This window comes from Salmo salar, chromosome 26 (assembly GCF_965601325.2).
Source record: "Salmo salar chromosome 26, fSalSal1, whole genome shotgun sequence".
In the NCBI taxonomy this organism is placed as follows: Eukaryota; Metazoa; Chordata; class Actinopteri; order Salmoniformes; family Salmonidae; genus Salmo; species Salmo salar.
The window spans coordinates 21,001,490-21,027,849 of NC_138316.1; the positions used below are offsets into that span (position 1 = coordinate 21,001,490).

Genomic DNA, 26,360 nt, shown 5'->3' on the forward strand with positions numbered 1-26,360 from the left:
TGCTGACCTCTGACTTGTTGCTCCAGGCTCAGTATGACTGCCACGGCCTGGTGCAGGATGAGCAGCTTGGTCTGGGGCTTCTCGCTCTTCAGGTGCAGCTGAACCATGCGGCCCAGCTCCTTGAAAGCCTCATTGATGTCTCGCACTCTCAGGCGTTCGCGGGCGTTGTTGGCCATCCTCCTCTCGCGCTCCCGCTCAGCCTTCTGCTCTGGGTTCAGGTTGTCATCATCCTCATTGATGCTGCTGCAGAGGGAGAGAGGCCCAGAGGCGCAACAGTAAGACTGAGGCTGATTGTTTTTGGCTATTCACATGATTGGACTCCAGGGAGATTTAGGGACATTCTAAGGGCACTGAATGTTTTAGACAGGTCAGAAAGATTCATGTTTGTGGTTATTAGGTTTATTTACCTTGTCCGTGTGCCTCCTCTGGGAGTCTTGATGTCTCTCTTGTCGCTTTCGTCTCCGGAGCCGAGGTCGTCGGAGGAGTGGCCATCATGCATGTCGTCTCTGTCCTGGTTCTCTACCTTCAGCTCCAGGGCTGCAGCCACCTGACCAGCCAGACCTGCAGCCAGACCTGCAACATGCAGACAAAGGTAGAGAATCAGTTCAAATGGAATCTGAGATCATTTACAGTCAACAGACATTTCACATGTAGTTATTTAGGTGTGTAGTGCAGAGATGGGATGGTCATGGGTGAAGCTGGGAGTGTGTCATATCATACCTCTGAATGTTTCCACTTGGTGGTTGAGTTCAGCGGTGGACATGCTGGACATGTTGGACATGGAGCCCACGCTGGGCGGCCCTCCGTGACTGTTGATCAAACTGCCAGCCTCATCCCGGTGAGAACCACCCTGTCAGAACACAGAGAGAGAGAGAGAGAGAGAGAGAGAGAGAGAGAGAGCAAGAGACAGAGACAGAGACAGAGACAGTACACGTTCAGCTGTAGGGAAGGGTCTGAATGAGCCTGGTACACTCAGGAAAGGAACGATTTCTATTCAACCAGAGAGAATGCTTTTATGACTCAGATATCTCACACTTGAAAAGCAGAGAGAGATAGAAAGAGAACTTTGTTGTTCAACTTCACTTTAGACTGACCTTCACAAATGGAATGCTGTTGCTGTCTGTTCAAAAAAGAAATAATAACCTTACAGAGCATGGCTCAGAGCTTTGAAGGAGATTTTGTAGTCTACAAGCCGATGATGAGAACCTTGGTGGAAAACTGTCCATTGAAAACACTTGTAAAAATGCATGTTTGGCTTGGATTTCACAACAGGTTTTTCTAAACACTTGTCATGACAAATTGAACACAATGCCTGACCTTTCTGGTGAGCTAAACAATCATATTTCCTCATATTAAAAGCAGGATCTACAGGTGGAGCTGCAGTACAGGAGTCTGTTTCTGAGAACTAATGATGGTTCCCAAGTCCCTCAGTTCTGACACTGGGGGGTGCTTTGGTGCTGTAATTCACCATAACAAAATGTATAATTCATATTCAGGATAAGGGAAACACAAACACACATTTGTATTGCTGTATAATCTATTCATAATAACGAATGCAGTATGTGATGGTAAACCTATCCCCGTCTCTTTTCTTTCTGTTTTCATTTCTATTGCTTTTCTCTCTTGGGTTAGCCACGGTCATTATGTTCTGAGGGTTCTTCTTCCTCTTGTAGATACATCTATCACTGATCTATTTGGAAGCAATATAAGGCAAAACCCACTCCAAAAACAGACCATTTCTTTATTTTCCCCTCCATATTGGTTGTGAAACAGGGTCCTCCCACCATGCTGCATCACCATCGCTGTGCTCGCAGGGGTTTACCACATGTTCCCCACTCAGCTATCTGGTTCTCTTCTGGGAACTAGGGGAGGAGGAGAGGAAACCAGTACGGGGGGGTGTATCTTCCATTTTTCTTATGGAATGTGATCCCAAGTCACTGTTGGCCTCTGTTAACCCACTGCCCTCAAACCCTTCCCCTCCTCCCCACTACGCTAATCTCTGCATCGCTCTCAACAGGTGTCCAAACAAGTCTTTGTCTTGAGGAGGAGGAGGGGCGCGGGGGTGCTGGCGAGGGAAGAACGCTGCCATTTTCCTGGCTGGGCCTGATTACCATACAGCTGAGGACCTCTATTTGGGTGGAGACTGTGGCCTCAGGCGTGCGCTTCCTACCATTCAGATTTGTTGAGTTGAGTGCCATGCTGAGGTGGCTGAGCTCTGTCTGAGCGAGCAGCAGTCTGAGGGGACCCTCTCTCTCTCTACCACAGAGGAAGCTCTGTGTTCATGCAGACACAGCCAGTCCTCTTTTAGTCTCACAGCTCACCAACATCATCACTATAGTCCCTCAACACTAATGAGCACACCAAACTGAACTGCACCATGGGAGAACCACTAAAAAAGCATTTTTAGTCACAGACCAGTAAATACTATCCTGAGAGTTCCAAGGACCACAACACCAATATCAAAATGGCCATGACTGAAAACACATGGTGCGCTGGGACATTTTCTTCCTTCTACAGACAGAAACAAACCAGAAATACTAGTCCCTGTATTTAAATTATTCTGGGCAAAAGGGACACAGGCTCCAAGCTGCTGCGAAGGCTGTCAAATGTTGTAAACTTGTCTGTAAAATGGCACTGGTTTTAGTTTTGGCAGTACAGATACAGGAGCACCAACTCCAATAAATGAACAGTCAGGGGAGAAGTAGTACGGCAGAAATACAGAACACATCCAAACCTTGTCCACTTGAAAATTGGATATGATTGTTACCATAGGCCAGGGATCAAATGCCTCCTAATTTTCTTGTGGGTTTGTTGGCCCGATTACCATGTGAGTAATGCAAGGACTAGTCTCACAGATGCTACTCTTCAGCAAGAATGTTTACTAATCAGCCAGTGGTAGGGGGACAGGTTCCTGTGAGGAGCTGGGACTGAGGCTGAGGTCTGGACAGTAAATGATGAGGTAAGGAAACGCTGAGCATGTTTCAGTCCTCGGCATCCTCCCCTCAATGCCTCCATCCATTTTCTTAGAAAAGGGAGTTTAATCCAAGAGGATCTTAATCCAACCCTCCACCCACGTACGCCAGGACTGATTCAGAAAATTCAGGAAAAATATGGCCTAAATTATTTCCCATCACCTAGGGATTAGTGTAGAACTGTCTCCCTCTGTTGAAACTTCCACTACAGATATGCTCAAATCCCTCTCCTCTCCGATATGAAATAGTTCAGATGGAGGATGGGCAAACACATTATGCTCTGCACCGAGACCTGCATCCCCTCGTTCCCCAGGAGCCGCCTCATAGGAGTGCAACTGACAAACACTTTCCAGACCAAAGCAGAACTTCACTCCATTTTGCCTGGTTTTCTCATTCAACCCTGTATATGAGGTCTTTCTTAAGGAGAGTAAGCCTTCAGGCCAACCATTACACATATGGAAAGTATGTGAGTTTAAATTAAACTGCTCTCTGTGGAAAAAGGCAGCGTTTTTGCACATGGCTGTGGACTCATTCTGAACAGGTGGCCAAGGCTTGTTTATTAGCCTATTTGGAGAAACGCAACGCAAAAGCACATATGCCTCTCCTCAGTCGAAAAAACAGACTTTCTTTTAAGTATTCAAAGTCAATTCTTAAGTTGCAAAACACATGAAACATAATATCCTTAACATCTAAAACACTCAAGATATTTTTCTTCTGCAAAGTTAATTCATACCATAGCTGCTGTCCGACTAGCAACCAATCCGGCGGCAGGGAAGTTTGCTCCGAGGGTTGCAATTGGCCCGTTCTGTCCCAGCAGGCTGTGTATGTCGCTGGGCAGACTGGTGGTGGAGCCCACGGCATGGTTCCGCAGGACGAGGATGGCATCATCCAGTCTATCCAGTCGATCCTCCATCCGAGACTGGGAGGACCGAGAGAGAAGAGGGGAGGGGAGAGGGGGGCGAAGAACAGGAGAGAGGACAGAGCAGTTTACTATAAGCACATTAGGACCAAAAAAATGGAGGACATTGTGATTTTATGGCGTGATCTTGGTTTGAAAAAAACACCACAGGGATAATAAAAGCATAAAAGAAAGACACTCAAAAACAGATGAAGATAGGGACACAAGGGATGCATGTGTTCATAACAGACAAGCATCCTCATTTGTATCTATAGAAACTGATAAACGGGCTGGCACACCACTCATTTGGAGCACCATGACTATTCATTTGGTATTAAAGCATCTTATGCTCCTAAGCTGATTACTGCAAGCTGAAATGTCAAAATAGAAATAATAAACAACAATACAAAGCATGGCAACAAAACATTTGAAACTCCAATTAAATGGAACGGAACAGTGGCCAAGCTGGTGAAAGAAAGAAAAACAACTAAGGATGTGAAAAGGTGTCAAACACTGATGGGTAAAGTCTCCATCTAAAGGACAGGAGTACCTCGCATACATCCTTTAAGAATGACATGGCATCCTGGAGATGCTCATGAAGCTGCTGATGGACTCGAGTTTTCTGCCAAAATCAGATAGAACAGGAAAGCATGTGAGCACAAATAAACATTAGTGGAAGAGCCAGAGATAGTGTAGACTGAGATAGAAGGACGGAGATAGTGTCGACTGAGATAGAAGGACGGAGATAGTGTCGACTGAGATAGAAGGACGGAGATAGTGTCGACTGAGATAGAAGGACGGAGATAGTGTCGACTGAGATAGAAGGACGGCGATAGTGTCGACTGAGATAGAAGGACGGAGATAGTGTCGACTGAGATAGAAGGACGGAGATAGTGTCGACTGAGATAGAAGGACGGAGACAGTGTCGACTGAGATAGAAGGACGGAGATAGTGTCGACTGAGATAGAAGGACAGGAGATAGTGTAGACTGAGATAGAAGGACAGGAAATAGTGTCGACTGAGATAGAAGGACGGAGATAGTGTCGACTGAGATAGAAGGACAGGAGATAGTGTAGACTGAGATAGAAGGACAGGAAATAGTGTAGACTGAGATAGAAGGACAGAGATAGTGTCGACTGAGATAGAAGGACAGGAAATAGTGTAGACTGAGATAGAAGGACAGAGATAGTGTCGACTGAGATAGAAGGACAGAGATAGTGTAGACTGAGATAGAAGGACAGAGAAAGAGGAGAGTCAGACAGAGACAGACATATGGTAACTAATCACTGTGTCAGGCAGCCTCAAAACTGTGGTCCTGTGTAGATAATAACTCCTGACCCCTCGTCCTCTCCTCCCACCATGAGGTCCCATCCCTCCCACATATTCGCCGTTCACACTGGTCATAGATTTGGTCACTTCACAAAAATCCCATTGTAGGTGGCATTCAAATATAGTGGGTAAATATTTATCCCCACAGCCGATGGTGTGAATGTGTGATGTGGGCGTCAGGCCGCGTGGGGTGAAAACTGATCCCAAGCCGTGTTTCTGGTCCGCAGACGGACAGGCAACTAGCGCAGGAATCCTGGAGCAGTGGTGGTTCAGTCAACGCAACAGCTGCCAGGCTCCCCAGCCCCCCCAAGCCCACCCTGGCCCACGGAGTAGGGGACAGATGGCAGGAGACACGCCCCAAGGGACGGGTATTGTTCAGCAGCACCCCCAACGCCGACATTTGTCAGCCAAGAATCTTCATGTAATGCTACCCTGCCCGACGCGAGAGAACCCATCTACTGTGTGCGTGTCCATTAAAAAGTGCTCAGGGTGTGGGGGAAGGGAAGAGAGGGGGGGCAGGGAGACTTACCAGTGAGTGCAGGGAGTTCTCATAGTTGGGGGAGGAGGGGCTCTGTCCGGCTGCACCACGCGACCATTGGTTGGTACCTGAGAGAGACAGAGGGAGAACCACAGTTATCCACCTGACATGGCTGATTCAGACATCCCAACATGGCCAATGATAAGAGACCTGCATCCTGCATCCTGCTCCACTCTACAGGGGCTGACTGACACACAGCACATCCACATCCTGTCTGGTCTCTTGTTGTTATGCTGTGAGAGGTATTTTCAGCATTGGGGTTCAGCTGCATCATTTCCTGGTGACTGGGCTGCATCCTGAAACATGAGCCAGGGCCGTGGGTGGAAGGCCTCAACATACACCAGCACACTGGGACACACTGGGACATGGCCTACATGTACATCCGCTCATTAATGAGCTAATAGCCCAGGGAACAAAGTGAACAGTGATAAGAGGCCCGGCTGGGACAGAGGCTGTCTTCCACTGACACTGACAGAGTGATTCTTCCACGACAAAAGGAGTCCCTTACTCCATCCAATGAGCCAGAAAGTTCCAGAAGGCTCTAGCAAGGCTGCACTCGTGGGTGCTCCTCTTGTCCGCTGATCTAAGCCTGATGTGATTGGCTGACAAGCTTCCAGGGGTCACGACACAAATATCCTCTGACCAATCACATGCCAAGCTGAGGTATAGTGTAACAGTCCAACAGCTCCGTGCCAAAACACGCAGGCCAAGACAGACTCAGAGACATGACCTGAATTAACTTTCCATTCTGAGATTCTAGAGACAACCAAGAGACGGCAATAGTCCAAACAAATGGTGGAAACATCTAATTAAGGAATTCCATTCTGTCCCAGACTGGGTAATCTCTAGAGCACATTTGAATTTTACATAAAGCAGAGGGGATCACAATGTGTGGGAATGGTTATCCTGGTTATCAGTACATGAAATGTGCAATGGCACATACAAAACAAATAAACTCAATTTGATTAGTGTGAAAATAAAATAATCTTCTTATCAAATTGAGGTATCCAATGCAACAAAATATATTTTTATTTGTCTCTTTATCTTAGCCAATGTCTGAAATATTCCAACTAACAAACAGTGCACCAGGAGGTAATGCATTACACCAAGCCTGTTGTGTGCACATGAGAACAGTTCAAGTCTCCTTAATCGATTGTGACAATGAGGAAACCTCCCAGGTTATTTATACTGGGCTGTGTTAGTGAGCCAGCCCCAGCTATGGGCCCTCACTATACCGCCTGGTCTCCATTACTGTGGCAGGAGGCCAACACCCAGCCCACATACTGTAGCATACTCTACAGATGGATACATTGTTTAGCTTACCTCTCATTCTCTCATTTAGGCTGTTTGTCAAAATCAACAGCAGGCCCCATTTTCTCCCTGTTCTCCTCTAAAATGGTATTTCAGTATTTGAGAGAGAAAGATCGGGAACTGGGAGATCGCTAGCTAATGTCAGTTTGTTTCTGAAAAACACTAGGATTACATATCCACTTGACCTGGGGGAACTGTTTCCATCAATTCATCGTCAGCAGTGTAAACTAAGCATTAGTCCTCTTCTGAGAGAAAGTCTCTTCACACAAAGGTCCTGGAAAAGCCAGGCTTTAATTAAAAGGCTATTAAAAGTAACTTTGGAACAGGAAATGAGGGAGCCTCTCTGCTCAGCCTCAGCGTTTCCCTGGCATGAACCAAACAGGAAGTACTCATAACTAAGCCTCCCTGGGCCTCTGGTCCCCACGTGGAGGAGAGGAGGAGGAGGAGGAGAGGGCTAATTGAACACACCAGCCAGAGTTGAATTGAGCAGCACCAGGGTGTATATCTGTTCCTGCCTGGTTGGGTTATGAAAGTAGCTAATCCTAATGAACAGATGGAACAATTTGTGGTTAATCTGAACATCTTGCCAAATCATGCCCCAACTGACCTCTAAGTAATGCCCCCTATTCTAATTAACAAACTTCAAAGAAATAAATGGATATTAAATCGCAAAACATGAAATACATTTTCAATCATCCCAGTTGCCCTTTTAAGCTACATTCAATTTCATTTTTATGGAGGCGTTCTATTCAACTAATGGCAACAGATTTGGAAATGTACTTTTGGGAAGGGTTTTGGACAAAGGCAGATGTTTATTCATATGGAAAGTCATGGATGTGGAGTATTTGTTTTGCATTTGTAAATTGAACAGAAACTGTAGATTCACTGAGGATTATGATTGTAAAGAGAAACTCTGTTTCACATTGTAACAAAAGCTGGTGCCCTTGGTATCATGTTGTCTCATTATTTATATAACAAAACAATCCACACCCAAATAACTGGTGCTCTCAATCTCCAGGTGACAGGAACTTCACTGATATAATCTAAATGGGTGTTGGCATTCTATCTCTGTCCTCCCAAGTAGGGCATGCTGCCCTGAGGCCTGGCTGGCTGAGGTGTAAAGAGGGTGCGTGAGGGGTCGGCATCCCTCTTTGTGAAGCCGATATAATCCTCCTCATCAGCTGAGTCACTGTCGCTCCTCGGGCAGAAAAATGAGGCCCTTTGCAGGCCGGTCGGTCCATGGGGGGAACAGCTGTCCACAGACCAGGGCAACAGCTGAGGACGAGGGGGGCATACGTGGAGACAGCTGTCGCCACTACATCACCACACACGGCACAACTGCCCACTAAAACAACACGCTGGGCTTTCCCTCTCTCTCTCTCTCTCCTCTGCCAGAGTGTCTCTCACAATTATTAAATGTCCCTTGCACATTGCTCTGCTACTTATGGACCCAGTTTCAGGGAAACTGATTATCTGAATTATCTGGTTGGTTATCTGGTAGAATGAATGCAGTGACTGAGAGGAGAGGATGTCAAACTCTAAGATAGTCTCTTGGCCCCCTTCAGCAACTGAAGAGAGCTGACTCCTTATCACTATGTAGCTAGGCGTTGTCTGGGGGTAAACTGCAACAGCTGTCGCCATGAGGCAATGTCGTCAAAGTCACAGAGACTCTGAAAACCATCGTGAGATAAACATCACTTGCAGTGTTCACCTACAGTACTAAGACAGAGCCGTATCAAGGAAGCAGTGTGAATGCTCTGAGGAAACAATAACCACCATCTCTCCATGGCATTGGGACTAGTTTAGGCTGGTATATTGCTAAAGTGCAGTAGATCAGAGTGCAGACTGATGTTCTACCTGCCCTTCCAGAGGGGGCGCCGGTGGTCACCACTGTACCTGCTGAGGCGGCAGCACCTGCTGTGCCAGTCAGGGGCGATGGAGATCCTACAGGGGTGGAGGGGTTGGATGGAAAACTACTGCTGGTGTGGTCAGGTGAGTAAATCTGTGGAGAGAGGGGAGAGAGAGAGGGGAAGAAGGAGAGGATGACGACAGGAGGGAGAAAGAGAGAGATCCGTCAGTAAGGCAGAACATGCAGCTCTTTAAAATCACAACCTATCGTTTCCCCATACTTTTTATAGCCTGTGTCACCATCCTTCCGCCGGCGCACGGCCGAAATTGGCTCATCAATTCTGGGGATTTTCCAACCGGGGAGCCCATAAAACTGTTCAGAGCATACATATGGGCCTTTAACGGTGAGCAGTGGCTTCAGTGAAAGCAAAATAAAAGGGTACCTCAAACCATATTCACTGCGACACCTGAAGGCTCTGACCAGTCTAGTGCCCCCCCAACTCTGATTAGTGTTGTTTTATTTAGATCTCCCCCACTAGCCACAACATAGATAATATCATACAAATACTGTATCTAGAGTCATATATGGCTGATACACTATTAGAGGAGAAAGTCAACGTCTTTAAACAGGAACAAAGCGGTTGAAATCCTTTAAAGCTAAAGTGTACTAACATCTGCCCTAAATCCCATTAATATCTTTCTAACATGGTGCTATATAACTCCAGTATAAACCCAGGGTGGAGTGCTAGATAAGGGAGGTGACGAGAGAGGGAATGCCCAGCCATAGACAGGGAGATATACAAAGGCCAGCATTAATCCCCCAATAGTGAATGAGCGGAGGGGGTTATCCTGAATGAGCTGCACCACCGCACCTCTCCATGCTAGACCATGCCCTGAACTGAGCCCCAGTGAAACTGGAAGAGTAGTATACACTCAGATCGGACCAGTTGAGGTGTCTTGTATGGACTATAAAAAACAATGTCTCCTCAATGGCAGAAGAGCTCTGTTACCATACCGTAGCATGTACAGACCTTCCACTGTGTTTGTGGGGAATGTAAAGCTTAGGTCAGTGAGGTTTTAGGGCGACATGACTATCATGAGAGAGAGCGAGAAAGAGAGAGCGAGAAAGAGAGAGCGAGAAAGAGAGAGCGAGAAAGAGAGAGCGAGAAAGAGAGAGCGAGAAAGAGAGAGGATGATGTGATTCTGAAGCACACAGATTAAATCTTTAAAACTTTCACAGGGATTTCATTTGTTTAGAGAAATGCTGGATTAAAGCAGACAACACATCCCTGATTTGTTCCCTTTAAAAGGATAGTTTGTGCCATAATGGAAAGTGTCCCAGTAAACCAGGGTATTAGAGGTTTGATTCCCACTAATTAGCAGAGGCAGTAGATCCAGAAGGATTTCCCTCCAAGTAAACATCACATCCTACTCATAGGAAACCGTTTAACTTCAGTAAACACAATGGAATGCCGTTATTAATAATCTTCTCTTTTAAGCTTGATCACCAAGCTTTTGTGTTTCAATCAACTTTTGAAAATCCAAATGGTTTGGCTATTGCATGTCACTCTGTGTACCAAAAGAGATGTTTTTCCCTGTGGGGATTTATACACGCTTCTTCTCTATTCTTTTAAAATCACATTTCTCAGTCAAAAGCATTTGTCACTGTTCAGTATCTTTACCCTGAGACACTCAATCCTGTTGAGAAGTAATGACCATCAACTGTGATCACAAGTGTATGTCTCAAATCAATGGGACTCAAAACGAATTAGCCAATATCTCTTCTCTTTCCAAAGCGGGCCGTCTATAGCCGTGACTCCTGACCCTGCAATATACAACGGGCCATTCTTCTGGTCCCGGGCTACTTCTGCTGTATTCAAACTGCAACACGACTCATTTTACCAACAACAAATGAGGCTCCGCCTCCTCATCGGTCACGCTCCCCTGGGCAGCGGGGGGCCAATAAGCATGGCCCGTTTAAAAGGCCGGAGAACAAAAGGCCCACAAAGGGTGGCCCGCAGAGTTGAGCCACAGCAGTTAGGAACCCCCATCGCTCCCCCTGGCCTCCCCACCCCCCTTGTCTCACCCCAGCTCAACTGTGTCCATTTCACTGCAGCTTTGTCATGTTAATAGAATTGAGTCTGCGAATACAAAAATACTTAATTTGTGATTATCATACACCTTCACACACACTTTTCTCTTTCGGGTGTGCACCACTGAGCCATAGCACTTCCCAATGTAAACCCATTACGCTTTTACACATCTTACTTCTCTCACTTTTTACTAGGAATAAAAGCTAGGGTCAGTTTCATTTCTCTGAGGTGAGATACACTTTATAGTCAAAATTATATGGACTCCCCTTCAAATTAGTGGTTTTGGCTATTTCAGCCACACCCATTGCTGACAGGTGTATAAAATCGAGCACACAGCCATGCAATTTCCAAAGTCAAACATTGGCAGTAGAATGCCCTTGGGGCGGCAGGTAGCCTAGTGGTTAGAGTGTTGGGCCAGTAACCGAAAGGCTGCTAGATCGAATCCCCGAGCCGACAAGGTAAAAATCTGCTTCCTGAACAAGGCAGTTAACCCACTATTCCTAGGCCGTCATTGTAAATAAGAATTTGTTTTTAACTGACTTGCCTAGTTAAATAAAGGTAAAAGAAATAAAATAGTGGCACAGTCATAGGATGCCACCTTTCCAACAAGTCAGTTTGTAAAATGTCTGCCCTGCAAGAACTGCCCCAGTCAACTGTAAGTGCTGTTATTGTGAAGTGAAAACGTCTAGAAGCAACAACGACTCAGCCGCGAAATGCTAGGCCACACAAGCTCACAGAACGGGAAGCTCACAGTGCCGAAGCGCGAAGCATGTAAAAATAGTCTGTCCTTGGCTGCAACACTCACTACCGAGTTCCAAATTGTCTCTGGAAGCAACGTCAACACAATAACTGTTCGTCGGGAGCTTCATGAAATGGGTTCCCATGGACGAGCAGCAGCACACAAGCCTAAGATCACCATGCGCAATGCCAAGTGTCGGCTGGAGTGGTGTTAAGCTCACTGCCATTGGACTCTGGAGCAGGGAAACACGTTCTCTGGAGTGATGAATCACGCTTCACTATCTGGCAGTCCAACAGACTAATCTGGGTTTGGCAGATGCTATGAAAATGCTACCTGCCCCAATGCATAGTGCCAACTGCATAGTTTGGTGGAGGTGGAATAATGGTCTGTGTCTGTTTTTCATGGTTTGGGCTAGGCCCCTTAGTTCCAGTGAAGGGAAATCTTAATGCTACAGCATACAATGACATACTTGACAATTCTGTGCTTCCAACTTTGTGGCAACAGTTTGGGGAAGGCCCTTTCCTGTTTCAGCATGACAACACCCCCATGCAGAAAGCGAGGTCCATACAGAAATGGTTTGTCGAGATTGGTGTGGAAGAACTTAACTGGCCTACACAGAGCCCTGACCTCAACCCCATCGAACACCTTTGGGATGAATTGGAACACCCAACCTCACTAATGCTCTTGTGGCTGAATGGAAGCAAATCCCCACAGCAATGTTCCAACATCTAGCGGAAAGCTTTCCCAGAAGAGTGGAGGCTGTTATAGCAGCAAAGGGGGGACCAACTCCATATTAATGCCCATGATTTTGGAATGAGATGTTCAACAAGCAGGTGTCCACATACTTTTGGTCATGTAGTGTATATTAGGCCGGGTTACAGATGAGTTCCGGGAGTTATTAAAATGAGAAATAATCAGTAAGAGGAGGGACAGAAGAGCTCTCTGTGAGGTTCTGTGGCTGTTGAAACCAAGAGGGCTCTAACTGGAAGGAGGACATATTCATCCTCAGTAGCACAAAGGTTTATGAGTTACTGTGTGTCAAACGTGCAGGGAGACATGATCGAAAATGGAACAAATACCAAGGCTGGATTATTCAAACTGGTGCGTAATATTTTTTTTACAATTTCCTTTCTTGTATACTCAGAGATTAAGTCTACAATTATCCAGGCTTAGGCCCAGAAACAACTGCAAACACATCCCTCTGGGCTTATTTAATCAGCATTCACTATAGCACTTAATACCCATCGTGACCACCGAGGTCACTTCCTTTACAGACTGAAGAGGGCCATTAATATAATGCACCATCTCAATTTAACACAAGAATAAAAAATATATTTGATATTAAAGTGAGTGGAGAAGGTACTGTAGTCAAGAACACAGGATTCACACCCAGAGAGGGGACCAACCTAGAGGGGATATCCGCAGAGGATTCCTAACCATCCATGTAAGCCTAACGCCTCAATCAAACTGGCATTCAGAGGGAGAGAGTGCAATTTTAAGTGCTGCATGGATTGTGCCTCCATTTACAAGTAAACCAATAGGGCTTACTCCCAACAACCTCTGTGGATTTGTAACATGGTTTCTATCTAAATCTCTTTTGAGGCTTTCCCATTTCCCCGGAGGAGAACAGGGGTGTGCTGTACTCACCGAAGCCAATGCTTTGCCAAGTGCATCTCCAGTCTGCTGGCTTCCAGTGGCGTTCCCCCGATTTGCAGCAACTACAGAAACAAGGAGAGGACATTTATAACACAGAGCTTAGATTAAAGAAGAGAACATCATTATAGGAATTTATCTCGCCTATTGATATTTAAGAGTAGATCAACCAAATATTTGCCGTACCCATGACCCCGTCGGTGGTGTTGACAGGCGGGGTGTGTGTTGGGTTAACGAATGGTGAAGTGCTGGCGTTGCTGCGGTGGAAGCTGGACATTGGAGGAAGACTGGCATGGATGTCTGTTGGCGACACAGAGTGTGGAGGGTAATTCTGAAAGAGACAAAACACATGTTCATCAGGACAAAGCAATATTGTGTGAGCATACACTTGTTCAGTGGTAAGAATAGCATTGTGCATGGTGAAAAAATATCACTTGATAAAAGAGAGGTTATATGAATGTGGAGCCCAGACAGACAGAGGGCTTTGGTTGGGCAGCAGCTGCAGGCTCCCTGTGAGTCCCACTGAGACACAGTGGGCAGACAAAGCAGATGAAACACTGATAGAGGGGGTCAGCCGTGTCTTACACAGATACTGCCCAGACAGCAACATCAGATAGAGAGATAGCCAGGCCACAGCTCACACCAACCACTCTCACTACGGGCTCAGCAGAGAGGAGGGGATGTGCTCTGATGGGGCAGAACAGGACATGGAGGCTGAATACACATCAGTCACAGTGTTTCCCCTAGCTAGACTTTTTCTGTAGGCAGGGTGGGCAATATTATGGGCTGCAATATTGCACACCACAAATATTCAATTGAAACCAATGCAAGCCAAATGTTTTATGACCATGGGGCAATAGAGCTTAACGGAGACTGTCTAAGAATAGGTAGGGGAAACATTGAGAAATCACTAGCTGGGCTGCTTACCAGGCGGTCATGTGAGTGCATGTTGACGTAATTTCCTGACTGCGGCATGTGAGATGAAGATCCTCCCAGCATTCCTCCATAACTAGGCTGGTTGATCCCATTGGAGGAATTCCACGGATCAGAAGAGTTGTGGGTCCCATCTAATGACAACAAACAGAGTTGAGTTGAAATCCGTCTTGAGTTTCATCCCTATTCTTTACAGTATAATGACTCATGTAACAAAAGGATCAACCAATTGAAGAGACATCCTGGATTTGATTCCAGGAGGGAACAATGACGTTTTAATGGCTTTAGTTTAATAACCAAAGTCAAGTTTACATAAAATGCAATATGCCTGAACTGCCATGAAGCAAACCACAACACACAGCTTGATTATGAGAGCCCAGAGAGACCTTTCCACAGAGGGCAGTCCCCCTCCTCTCTGCTGAGTTGCTGGATCACACAAGGGGGTTGTTCACTCTCCCAGTCTGGTTTTAGGACTGAAACACAAGCCCTGTCCTGGACACAGCTGAGATAACACTAAGCCTCCCTTGGCTAACAGAAACCAACCCGATCCCTTCAAAGACCAGCGACTCTGACCAGGCTCAGTGAAATACTGTCTACCAGAAGAAAGAAATTGCTAAATCGAGCTGAACATTTGAAACTGTTTAGCAACATCAGAGAGTGACTACAGAGAGAGTAACTACGTGTGATGTTAGGATGTTTGTCCAGAAAAATTTTCTCATGGGTCCACTGTCTATCAACAGGCAGGGGAAGACATTGACAGTGCCTCAGATTGAACAAAACCGATAATACTGGCATCTTTAGACTCCATGACAGAGACTGTCTTAAGTCAGAATCACTTACCAAAGAAAGTGCTTGCAAACATACTGCTGGGGGGTTTGGGAGATGAGTAGGAGGGAGAATCTCTGTTGAAGTCTTCTGTGTTGGGAGACGGGGCATACACCTGCCAAAAGAAAACAGACATTATTAACATGAATAACAACAGCAGGTGCACAGGGCAGCCTAGCATTTTGCCCAAGTCATTAACCTCTAAGACGTAGCTTGTGACTGTTCTCTGTATGTGGCAGGAGCATTATGATGATGATTTGGTTGAGTTATTAGGATGATGTTGAAGAGGAACAATTCTAATGCCCCACCACCCTGCCTGGTGGGTTGATCACAATCTAAAGCCAGTGCATTAAGGACGGCTTCATTAACCATCATTAGACGCAAACGAGTATCTTCGCCTAAATGTGTCCCTATTCCTTACACGACTGTCATTTGTAAAGTAGCGCTGTATGTTGAAGCCGGAATCATGTCTACTTTAATGAATGTAGTGAACAAACTGAGCTGTGCCAGTTTAAGAAGCCAGTGGTGTGGCAGCTGGGCTCATTTGGAAGGCTCGTGGAGGGAGGACCGGATTATCAGGGGGTGTTTCCATTTCAGATTGTCTCAGCTCTTAATGGAACTATAATGACACCAGCACACACAAGCGTTCATAAAAACACTGCAAATTGCAGCTCGCCAAAGAAACAGAAATCAAATCAGAAAATCAAATATGGAGCCTATGCTTTTCTTTATTTTGCTACCTGGCTGTGAGCTGGCGAGGGATCGAGGGAGGGGATGAGCGGTGAGGCACAGAGGGCTGTTGTGCAGCTGTGGCTGTGCCAGGTTGGGTGGGAGGATCAAAGGGTCGTGAGGCCAAACATTAGTGATGTGGTCTCTGACTTCATCCACTCCAGATGGAGGGAGAGAGAGCAAGGGAGAGAGAGCTAGTGAACTCACCACGCCACAAAGAGGGCCGGTCCCTCAACCCTAACACTATCACCATGCAGCACAAATCACTACCAGACCTGCCACCCAGCCCCCCCCCCCCCTATCCTCTAGTCACCAGCAACATAAATTCATTTTTTAATGACCTAATGGCATACTCATCTGTTTGTGTGAACAGAGCCCTTCAAGAACTTCAAAGGTTGCTTCCTAATGCAACAAGATGTGTCAGTGGGCTTGGAGAGAATGTTTTGTTGTCCTACTGAAGTATAATCATCTTATTTACGAGACACAACCCCAACAAACTTCATTCGTCATCACTTTACTACGTATGTCAAGAGAAAGACACACACATACTCACTCACACACGTGAATGACATATCAGTCAGTCAGCTTAGCCAACACTCAGGGCCATGGGGTCTTGCTGAGCAAGCAGTGTGAGTGTGAGCATGTGATTAGCTGTGTGTGTAACTCCAGCACCCTGTGTACATGTCGTTTAGCAGGGAGGGGATCTCTTGGCTCCTCTGGCTCCCACATGTGACCCAGGGTGTGGGGACTCCCGTGGTGATTCCAGGTTAGCCTCACACAGGAGCCCTGGCTTTGTCCCAGTCTGAGCCTCAATGGGCAGCATATGGCGGTGGATGATGCTAATTGTCCTCTTTACACTGGGCTAGCCAGTCAAGGCATTAATAAAACACCCAAACACCGGGGGCCTCATTCCCCTAGCCTCTGGAGGAGAGGGCCCGCCTGGGTTTCCTTTTACTACCACATGAATTAAAGAGACATCACTCAGAGCGCGGGCCAGCAGGACCAGCACAGTTGTTGGAGTTTGGGTGTTTAGTTTCTGTATATTTTCCGCATCACGTTTAATTTAAGAATATCTGTAGCCACCATAATCCATAAGCAATCATTAATTCAGGGTTTGTTGCTCATACACTGAGCTTACTCATGTTTGACTTAATATCAACAAGCATGAGATTTCACTGTCAGATTGGAGAGAATGGGGACAGTAGATTCTTGGCAGAGCTTCGTTCTGCAACTCTCTCGTCTCTCATCTGAGAGGGCTGATGAGTCCCTCCACACATCACCAGCCTGCAGCACCCGCCTTTGATCTCAACACCACACCAATCAAAACAGCACATGGAAAAAAAACATTAAACTGTCAACATATGGATACACCAAATGACAACGGCGAAAATAACCACTTAAAAATAAATGATCACCGCAGCAAAAACTCACAAAAGAGAACAGCTGAGAGCAGTGGGCTGCTGGTGTCAACACAGTATCCTGTCTCTGCACGTCACTATGTGGAATCAAACCATGCCCGAGGGCCTTTCTTTTCAAGTCTAAATCTAACACACTTATAGAGGCTAAAAGGCACGCACGCAGCTCCAACACAATGGTCCCCTGCTACACAGCCCCAGAACCACCTTCCTGATGGGGCATGTTGAGTGCTGCAGCCTCTACCAGTCAACCCTTTAACAGAGACATCTCAAGCCTCAAGCTGTTGATGCTTAAAAACTCCAAGATTTAGGTCTCAAGAAACACCATTTTCAAAGACCAACTGCACTCTGATAAATGAGGTGATATCAGGTGTTATATATGTGGGAAGCTGTCAACATTAATTTTAAACTCTGAGGCAAAACTCATACTCCTGATGTTATCTTGTGCTGTAAACAGTTATTCCATATTTCCTGAGATTGGAAGAAAAACAGTCATTTACTGGATCCCTCCTTGGTCCAGTCCTCAGTGCACTTGAGGGATATTAGACAGGAAAGGCCACACCTTAGATAAACACACTCCCCCCACCAAATCCTCCCAAATATCTGAATTCTCTAAAGCTTGGGCTACTCATTTTCTATGGAACTGGAGGAAACAACGGAAATAGAAAACAATACGCCAAAAAACACAGAAATCAAAGACTTTAAGGCTCTTGCCATAAAAACAATAATCACTCTCAAAACTCCAACAAGTAAATGTGAGTTCTCTTGATGCTCACAATAAACACTATTTATCTCTCCGAAGAAGAAGAGAAGATAAAGAGCTTGGTATTGGTTGGTTATTTATCGACTGCTTTGGATCATAAAGTTGACCCATGCTGCCCACACGTTCCCAATTTTCTCCCTCTGCCGGGCCTGTAAGACATTCCTGGTAATACTTCATATAAAAAGATCAAAGCGATCTGTGGTGCTGTAGGAACAAAGGGCATTGTCCTAATGGGGTATGAGGAGGGCTAAAACACATGCCCGAACATGTTGACCTCATAAAAGTGAATCTCACAATGGTATAGAAATGTTCAACTTCCTGGTTTCTTTAAATCAGAGAATGAGGTCCAATGAGGCCTTGACTCTGAAAGGTGGAGTTATCTTTCTGGATGGAGCTGAGTGGGCGTTTCAGTGTTTTTGCTCTCTGGAGAGAAGCTGGGAAACAGGAAGAGACTTTTCTCTGCTCATCTCTTATTCAGCAGCAGTGCCAGTGAGACTTTTACACCTGTGACACAATTACTGCAAGCATCTGAGGAAACTCAATTTAGCTCAGAGGCAGGTAAACCGAAACACAAACGCACACAAACACACACACGCAAACTACACACTCTCCCACATACACACACATAAAATAAAGTTTTTGCAGGAACACAGAAATCAAAGAGTTTTTTACTGAGCAATCCAGGAATCACATTATGTTCCCTGTAGAGTCCAGAATGCCGATGTGATTAAAAACAGATGGAATAACAGCAACGCGGGTGCTAGGAGCTCAATCTACAAACAGGAAAGTCTAACCTTAACAGGCAGCCTCTTTTCCTTAATCATTCCCAGACTTCCACATGTTATTATTTCAACCCAGCCTCAGTGCTGAACTAACCAGCCAGTAAAAATAAATTCACAGCAAAAAAAAACTATTTTCAGTCTGTCTACGAACAGAGGTGAGAGAAAAAAACATGGTGTTTTACTGCTTTCAACCACACACATCCACATAGAGTTTTGTTCCTACTTATATACAATTGGTGTGCCTTGCTTATATTCTGCTTCATCTCTAATAGAGAAGTCTGTGCTGAAATTAAGTTTAAGTTTTGACATACATGGTTAGCTAAAAAAATTTTTAAAAAAAGAAGTGAACCATCTAACAGATTCAGACTATAACATTTCTGGAACATATTGAGAAAGAAATGAAGTATGTCCTCTATTTGAACTGCAAAGATAAACAAATGGTACTGTCACACAGCTGTAACTGAGGCAACGGAAAAATCAGTCCACAGAGGAGAGAGGGAAAATGAGAGAGAGAGAGGGAAAAGGACAGAGAGAGACAGAGAGAGACACAGAGAGAGACACAGAGAGAGACACACAGAGAGACACACAGAGAGACACACAGAGAGACACACAGAGAGACACACAGAGAGACACAGAGAGACACAGAGAGAGAGAGGGGCAGGGAGAAAAGGCGAGAGAGAGTAAAGCAGAGAGGAGTGATATACTCTAGAGCCGAGAAACATGCTGTGCAGCCGGACAACCCAATATTCTGCAACTCCATACCCGAGGGCCAATTACAAACGTGGACACACACACACACACACTCTCTCTCTCTCTTTCTCCCACAGACAGAACTCACCGATTTCCCGTTGTAGTAATACATTAAGGAGTTGCTGCCCATTCCAGGGACAGGGTAGGCGCAATACATGATAGCTTTGGCTATTATACTGATGACTGGAGCAAGTGTACTGTTTCAGAGCACGGCAGCAGCAGCACACAAGCCTTCTCCCTAGACATACATCGAACCCGTTAAAAAGGGACTAATTCTTTCAGTCCTGGGCTGGCCCTTCACACATGGATCTACTCAGAGGAAACTTATGCAAAACAGGGCTGAACCATTCGCCACAGCGTTAGGGGGGTGGTAGAGAGAAGGGGAGGGGCTGATATGGTTCTTCCCCCTAAGCCTCATAAGTGCTGAGGCAAAGAGGAAAGCAGATCGGGGGAGGGTAGGCGAACGGGGAGGGGGGTTAAAAAAGTTAAAGCGAGGAGGTGGGACAGAAAACAAATGTGTGAGTTGATTTAGAACGAGGAGAAAAAAATTATAACTCCCAAAAATAAACATTTCGATTTTCTGCAGGGGAGATTGAACTAAAACTATTTAGCTTTGGGCACGATATCATTAATTTACATTATTCAAAAGCAAACAAATTACTGAGTAAATAACTGCAATAAACATGCTCTCCCACACAGGTTTTAATCCTAAACAGGCTAATCTGTTGTTTTTGTAATAACTGAATGAGTCCGCTAGCGGTAAGGTAAAATGAAGGGATAGGGTTTCTACACAACCATCTGGACAGGAGCTGAACCTGTTCCCACACTCAACGTTATACCAATTAACAACCAATATGGGAAAGTGGACTCTTAACAAGGAAAGGAAAATAGGAAGGGAAAATAAGACCTCAAATTAAATTTGGATTCTATTTCTTAGGTAGAATACCCAGAGTCATAAAAACAGACAGGGAGAAGGAGAAAGAAACGTTTAGAATGTTCTAGAACATCTTAGTGAGAATGTTCATGTATACTGTGTGCTTCCATAACAATTACACTTTCCCTATTGTCAGAATGAACCCCCTTGTCACGACGGTGACTGTAAACAGAGAGAGTTGTTAAACACACACCACAGCTGCAGAGGGGGCGGGCCATGACGTCAGACAGGCAACAGAACTGTGATGCTCCATTTCCTAAACCCCCGGGGGCCTCAAACTCAGACGTACACCACAGGCCAGGGGGAAGCAGAGGGGTACAACCAAAACAGCCACTTCATTTCACTGTCTGCCACTCTCAGACCGCTCTGCTGTTCCATGTCAGCCTCCATTGAAGGAGGAGAAAGAGGAGAGGTGGAGAAAGGGAAGAGGAGGAAGAGCGAGGCGAGAGGAGAGGAGAGGACTGACCCGTGTGCCATACAGAGCCTTTAAAGCCCACTCCATCCAGCCTCCCTGGAGCCTTTCATGTCTGCCACTGGAAGCTTCCTGGACTAAACACAGTCCTGTGCACTCATTGAGAGCATTATTGTTATAGAAAGATGAAAGACTCCTTTCCCAAAGAAAACGAGGCTTTATTATGTTTTTCCTTCAGTACTATTATTATGTATTCCTCTTTCTTCTCTGAGATTCTTTTAAACTCTTCCAAGGCACTGGGGTCTACATGCTGGTACCACTTTATATCTGGACCCGTTTCAAGTTGATGCTTTAAGGAAAATGTGCGTTTGAAGGGTCCAAAAACGGGTCCAGACACAGAAGGCCATGCTGAGAAAAAAACACATGAAAGCTCAAAGAGAATGAGTAAAGAGAGATGGACTCAACATTGATAAAAGCAGGCGTCTTACTACTACTCACAAACACAGCATACAACATGTAGCTGCAAACACAGGGTGTCACGCTGGCATGAAGAGATTCGGGAGACAGGCGCAGGAATGCGTAATAGTTTTTTTTATTCAGCCCAAATTATGGCGTGCAGTGTAAAGGCACGGGGACGAAGACCAAACAAACACGTAACAAAACACAGGGTTGAGACCCAAACAAAAGAGCGAGGAGTACCTCGAATAAATACACACACGGACAATGATTAACACACGGGACGAGACCCGTAATCATCTGAGCAATCCACAAGGGCACGAAAGCCCGAAACACACAGCACAGGTACTCACACGCACCAACGGACATTGTAACAATAATGGACAGCACCATGGTGAACAAAGGGCACATATATACAAATACAAGCAGTGGGAATAGGGGCCAGGTGTGCGCAATGAATGTTCCAGAGGGATCTGTGACACAGGGACACTTTGGGATCATTTACATTTGTCTAACAGACAAACAGATATTAGCTGTATTACTGAGAAGACGCCCCATGTTGTCATACTTCATTTCCTGAGCTTCTGAACCATGTCAGATCTCATCCTAAACCCTAATCTTCTTAAGACAGAGCCAGGACCACCACCCTCTATCACTTCAACATTGAACCTGGGCCCGGGCCCGGCCCAGCCCCTGACCCATCAGGCACCAAGAAACAGGACCAGTCTGCATCTGTGTCAAAGTGGGCCAAGTGTTACCTCACTGGCAGCCACCCAGCCATGCACCTGTCCACACAACTCCCCCCTCTAATCACATTTGAGCCACTGGCCATGCTTTTTCCCCTGGGATTTGTTTGGGTGTTAAAAAAGATCCACTGCAAATCCACCCACTGAGGTCACCTCCATCTCACGCATGGATTTAGCCATGATGTCATAAGACTGGATGGGGGGGGATTGTTTCCTGTAAGAAGCTCTGGTTTTTATTTGGGGGGGGCGGGGGTGCTGAGGGGGGTTCTTAATCTGCCCAAAACCCCACAAGAAGTTTATAACGAAAAGCTTTGCCTTGACTTAATTACACATTCATTACACGTTAACTCCAATGATTTACGACTGCATAAACCAGCACAGAACAGGCATTTTCTCATCTGTCGGCTGTTCCAGAGCAGGCATACAGTGCAGTGCTACTGGCTCTGCTTCAGTTTGAGATGTTAGAGTATCTCTAACTGCTCTAAACGACAGACACGTTTCCTCCTCTTCCATTTCCCCACTGACCATATTTCCCTAGCGCTTTGCATGTGTGTATGAAGCAGAAAGGTGCTTTACGGTTATTTATAAAGCACTCATTCTGTGTGACTGAGTCAACATACACTTCCTCTAGTGCTGCTTCTGCCAGACATACGTACATGTAACTATGGTAATCCTGGCTGAGCCACTCCTGGCCTGGCTGACTGATTGACCTGATATAGGCCCCCCCCCCCCCCCCCCCCCCCCCCCCCCCGCACGCGCGCACACACACACACACACACACACACACACACACACACACACACACACACACACACACACACACACACACACACACACACACACACACACACACACACACCCTACCCTCCCCAGAGTTAACATGGATCTCCAGCCCATAGACATGCCTCATATGATCTTTTTCAGTACAACCCTATACTTCTGTGAGTTCATTCAACACAGACCCTCGCTCTCTCCCATCCAAATATGATCTGAACCACATTCCCTACGAACCACAAAATAACACTCCACCCAACTCCCTTTCATCAACTCTGCCCTTTGTCATCTAAATCCTCCGACATACAAACCTCCGTCCCCCATACAACTGTTCATAAAGTTATTTAGTGATAGGACACTGCTCTAGCTCCATAGCAACATCACATTGAATTCCTTCCTTGTCTCTTTGTTTGTTCTAAGTCATCAAAAATGATTCTGGAACCAATGAATTGTACTAATATAAAGGGTGTCACGACAACGACAATGTGTACTACACAAACACAGAGATCCAATACGCATGAATAAAGCTGCTGGATGGAAGGAGGCTATCTCTGAGCCACGACATTAAGACTGAGCCTCTCTATCCAGTTCAGCCTAGTACAGTAGGTCAGTGTTCTTGCCAGTGTCCTCTAGTCTTTCACTGGTCCAATGCACAACCAGTCACCCAAGAAGGACCAATCCAATCAAAGCGCCCTGACATGGCTCTGACTTACACACTGAGGAAACCCTCCACTGCTGATGCTCTCTTACACCAGAGGGTATACTACAAAGCAGGATCAATGAGTTAGCTAACTTTGATAAACAACTAGGAATAACTATTGATTTTCTGGTTCATTAAGAAGGCTAAACTTAGATATGCGTTTTTGGTTGTTGAGCCAATTAGACCATGCTCAATTCAAGCTTATCTTTCAACAACAAAAAAAGACAACTTAGCTTGCTAACTCATTGATCCTGCTTTGTAGTATACCCCACTGGCCACTCTGGTGTGGTTTAGAGTTAAACCTCCAACTAACACACTCTATTAACCTAATCACTAGTGATTGTTGACAGAGCACCGTGCCAAGCCTGCCAGGCAGCAGTCTAAAATCAAGGTCTGCATTAACGTGGTGCAGCCAGGCCCTATATTAATCATTTACTACAGGCCGAAATGTGAGTAATGACTTTAATGTGTGCATTCATTTCTGCTTCATGTTCTTTTAACTCTGTTTCTCTCCTTGTAGATGAAAGCAGCCGGGACCTCTGGAGTTGTTGGCCTTCTCCTTTATCTCCGCCTCTCATGTCATTGGTAAATCTGAGCAACCCAAAGACGGATAAACACACCAAGGCAAGGTCCCGGGGAGGGACGGGGTGAGGATCTCTGTTCAGGATCACCCCAGGCAAACGAGGGGCATCTATCTAATCAGCCATCTGATAAGCTCATCTCCATAGGGTCTTCAGACTGGGGTCAGAGCAGAGCAGCAGAGCCTGGCACACTGCCCCCTGGTGGTCTGATTCTGACCTGTTGACCTGACAGGACAGGGGCAGGGTGTTGAGATAATGGGCATCATGCCAACCCAGAGATGGATGGGAGCTGCTCTGTAGCCAGGAGGCAGAGGTAGACAGAAAGACAGTCCTGTTCTGTTTAGTACTATACATATTCTAGAATTGATTTTAGAAAATGAAATGGACCATGTCAACCCACATTCCATGCACCATAGAAAGACTTGTCAGCCATGTCACAATGACCATACTCTTAAAATCTTTCTTGAATTAAAAAAGACAGAAATTAAAATAAATGCTTAATCCCCCCCAAAAAAATTATACAAGAATGTCGAGGTACAGTGCATGACGAATGTTGTCTGGTAAGTCATCTGATGCTGTGAAACAGCAAGACAACAAGGAAATCCAGATCACTTGAGACGATACAACTGTGTCTACATGAAAGTGCCACATCAAACAATGATTGTTTGGCTGTATTTGCAGAAGGCTTTGCTGACGCGTTTCATCCAAAGGCACGTCTACTCACAAGAGCTGCCCTCTGCCATGTCCTGACCTGCCCTGGTTCAAAGAGAACCCAAAATGAGCTCTGCTTCCTGCACCATCCTGCTCCGCCTGCAGATGGCTGTCTAGTCAAAATCCATGTAGCTGCATCGATGAAAGGGGGCTGTAGTCTCTCGGAGTTCAGCTAAACACACACACAAATGAGATAACCTCTGTGTGTCATTCACCCAAACACTGCGAGGCAAAATCCTGGGTCTTAGTCTCAGAGCCCGGAGCAGAGCAGACTTCCTCTCTTCTAGTCCCTGTTTCCCTGTTAAGTGAAAGTCTCTCAGAAACAAGGGTGTCTGAGTGATATGTCAAAAGTAAATGACAATCTTTTTTGTCATTCACAGCCAGGGTTCTCGCTAGCAAAAGTCCCTGAAGGGAGTTGATTCTGCCTCCCACCTCCTCCCTCTCCCGCCACTTTCTTTCTTTCCCTCCTCCAGACTAGCATCACCACAGCCAAGGAGGAAGTGTCACATCAAGCCGTTGTGCCAGTGACAAGGGCGCGTAAAAAAAGCCTGGCTATTTACACACACACCAGCAATGCCCTCCCAGCTACACATGAATATCCTACAAGATACAGCTTTTCCCCACGAGCCACAGAGCTGCCGCCGCGGCGCCTCTCCTCTGTCCCCCTGTCAGACGAACCCTTAATGCAGGTGCCTGTACAGCTGCCCGTCAGCAACCCTGCTCCGCAGCATGCTGTCCATCCAATGATAACCCGTTATGTCGTCACTCAGAGCGATGCTCAGTTTACAAAGTGATACATCTAGCTATGACCACAGACAGCCCACTGTATCATGAAGTAAGCCTTCCAAGACTGAAGACTGATACAGTCATCCTCTGATCATCTGCAATGGCTAACGACCTTGTGTTTGTGTTCATTGTACTGAATTTGTGTTCTACATTTAATATAAATATCAGAAGCAATAAATAATGTGTTTGAATTGGGACTAGTGGACTACAGTGCACATATACACTATATGAGGGTTCCTCAATATACAACATGCTTTGAAATGATTATGTTTTAGTCAAATATCTGTTTGGGCTTCTTGTGGTCCATTTACAGTCCACATATTATTTGTAATTAAGTTCCGGCCCCCTGACCAACGGCTGAATCTAGTTGATGATCCCTGTACTACATCATGTTTGTGCCACATTGCTCACTTTATTTGTATTTTACTATGTACACAGTTTATCTATTGATCTACTGTTCAGAGGGAAATGGTGCTTATCAGGCTGATAAAGTTGGTGACACACCTACATATGTAGGATCTTCCTTTGAGCCAGAATAATACAATAATAATCCTGCAGCAACAGAAAATGTGAATTATTATGTGGATAAAAATGTATGAAACTGTTTTGTAGGGGTTGTTACATTTTTCATTAGGGCAAATCAAGTCTGACTTTTTAAAGTGGAATTTACAAACTTTAGACT

General features: G+C 45.7%; 1 protein-coding gene and 1 non-coding gene across 7 annotated transcripts in view; both read right to left on the bottom strand.

Moving 5' to 3' along the window:
• The window catches only part of LOC106587346 (transcription factor 12), a 95,154-nt gene that overhangs the window by 3,378 nt on the left and 65,416 nt on the right, over positions 1 to 26,360 (bottom strand). For 3 of the 6 annotated variants that reach the window (XM_045709109.2, XM_045709110.2, XM_045709111.2), the window contains exons 9-18: positions 15,155 to 15,254; positions 14,309 to 14,448; positions 13,568 to 13,712; positions 13,376 to 13,446; positions 8,906 to 9,050; positions 5,729 to 5,805; positions 3,706 to 3,891; positions 721 to 850; positions 408 to 573; positions 8 to 243 (exon numbers count right to left, since the gene is read on the bottom strand). In XM_045709109.2, the coding sequence (XP_045565065.1) occupies positions 8 to 243; positions 408 to 573; positions 721 to 850; positions 3,706 to 3,891; positions 5,729 to 5,805; positions 8,906 to 9,050; positions 13,376 to 13,446; positions 13,568 to 13,712; positions 14,309 to 14,448; positions 15,155 to 15,254 (1,396 nt within the window). Of the gene's footprint in view, positions 1 to 7; positions 244 to 407; positions 574 to 720; positions 851 to 3,705; positions 3,892 to 4,420; positions 4,493 to 5,728; positions 5,806 to 8,905; positions 9,051 to 13,375; positions 13,447 to 13,567; positions 13,713 to 14,308; positions 14,449 to 15,154; positions 15,255 to 19,666; positions 19,899 to 26,360 lie in introns of those variants that run through there. The other 3 variants (XM_045709114.2, XM_045709113.2, XM_045709112.2) reach the window with 3 other exon arrangements.
• LOC123730857 (small nucleolar RNA SNORD35) lies at positions 8,667 to 8,751 on the bottom strand. Its single transcript, XR_006762309.1, has one exon. It is a non-coding gene; the product is annotated as a small nucleolar RNA SNORD35 (small nucleolar RNA).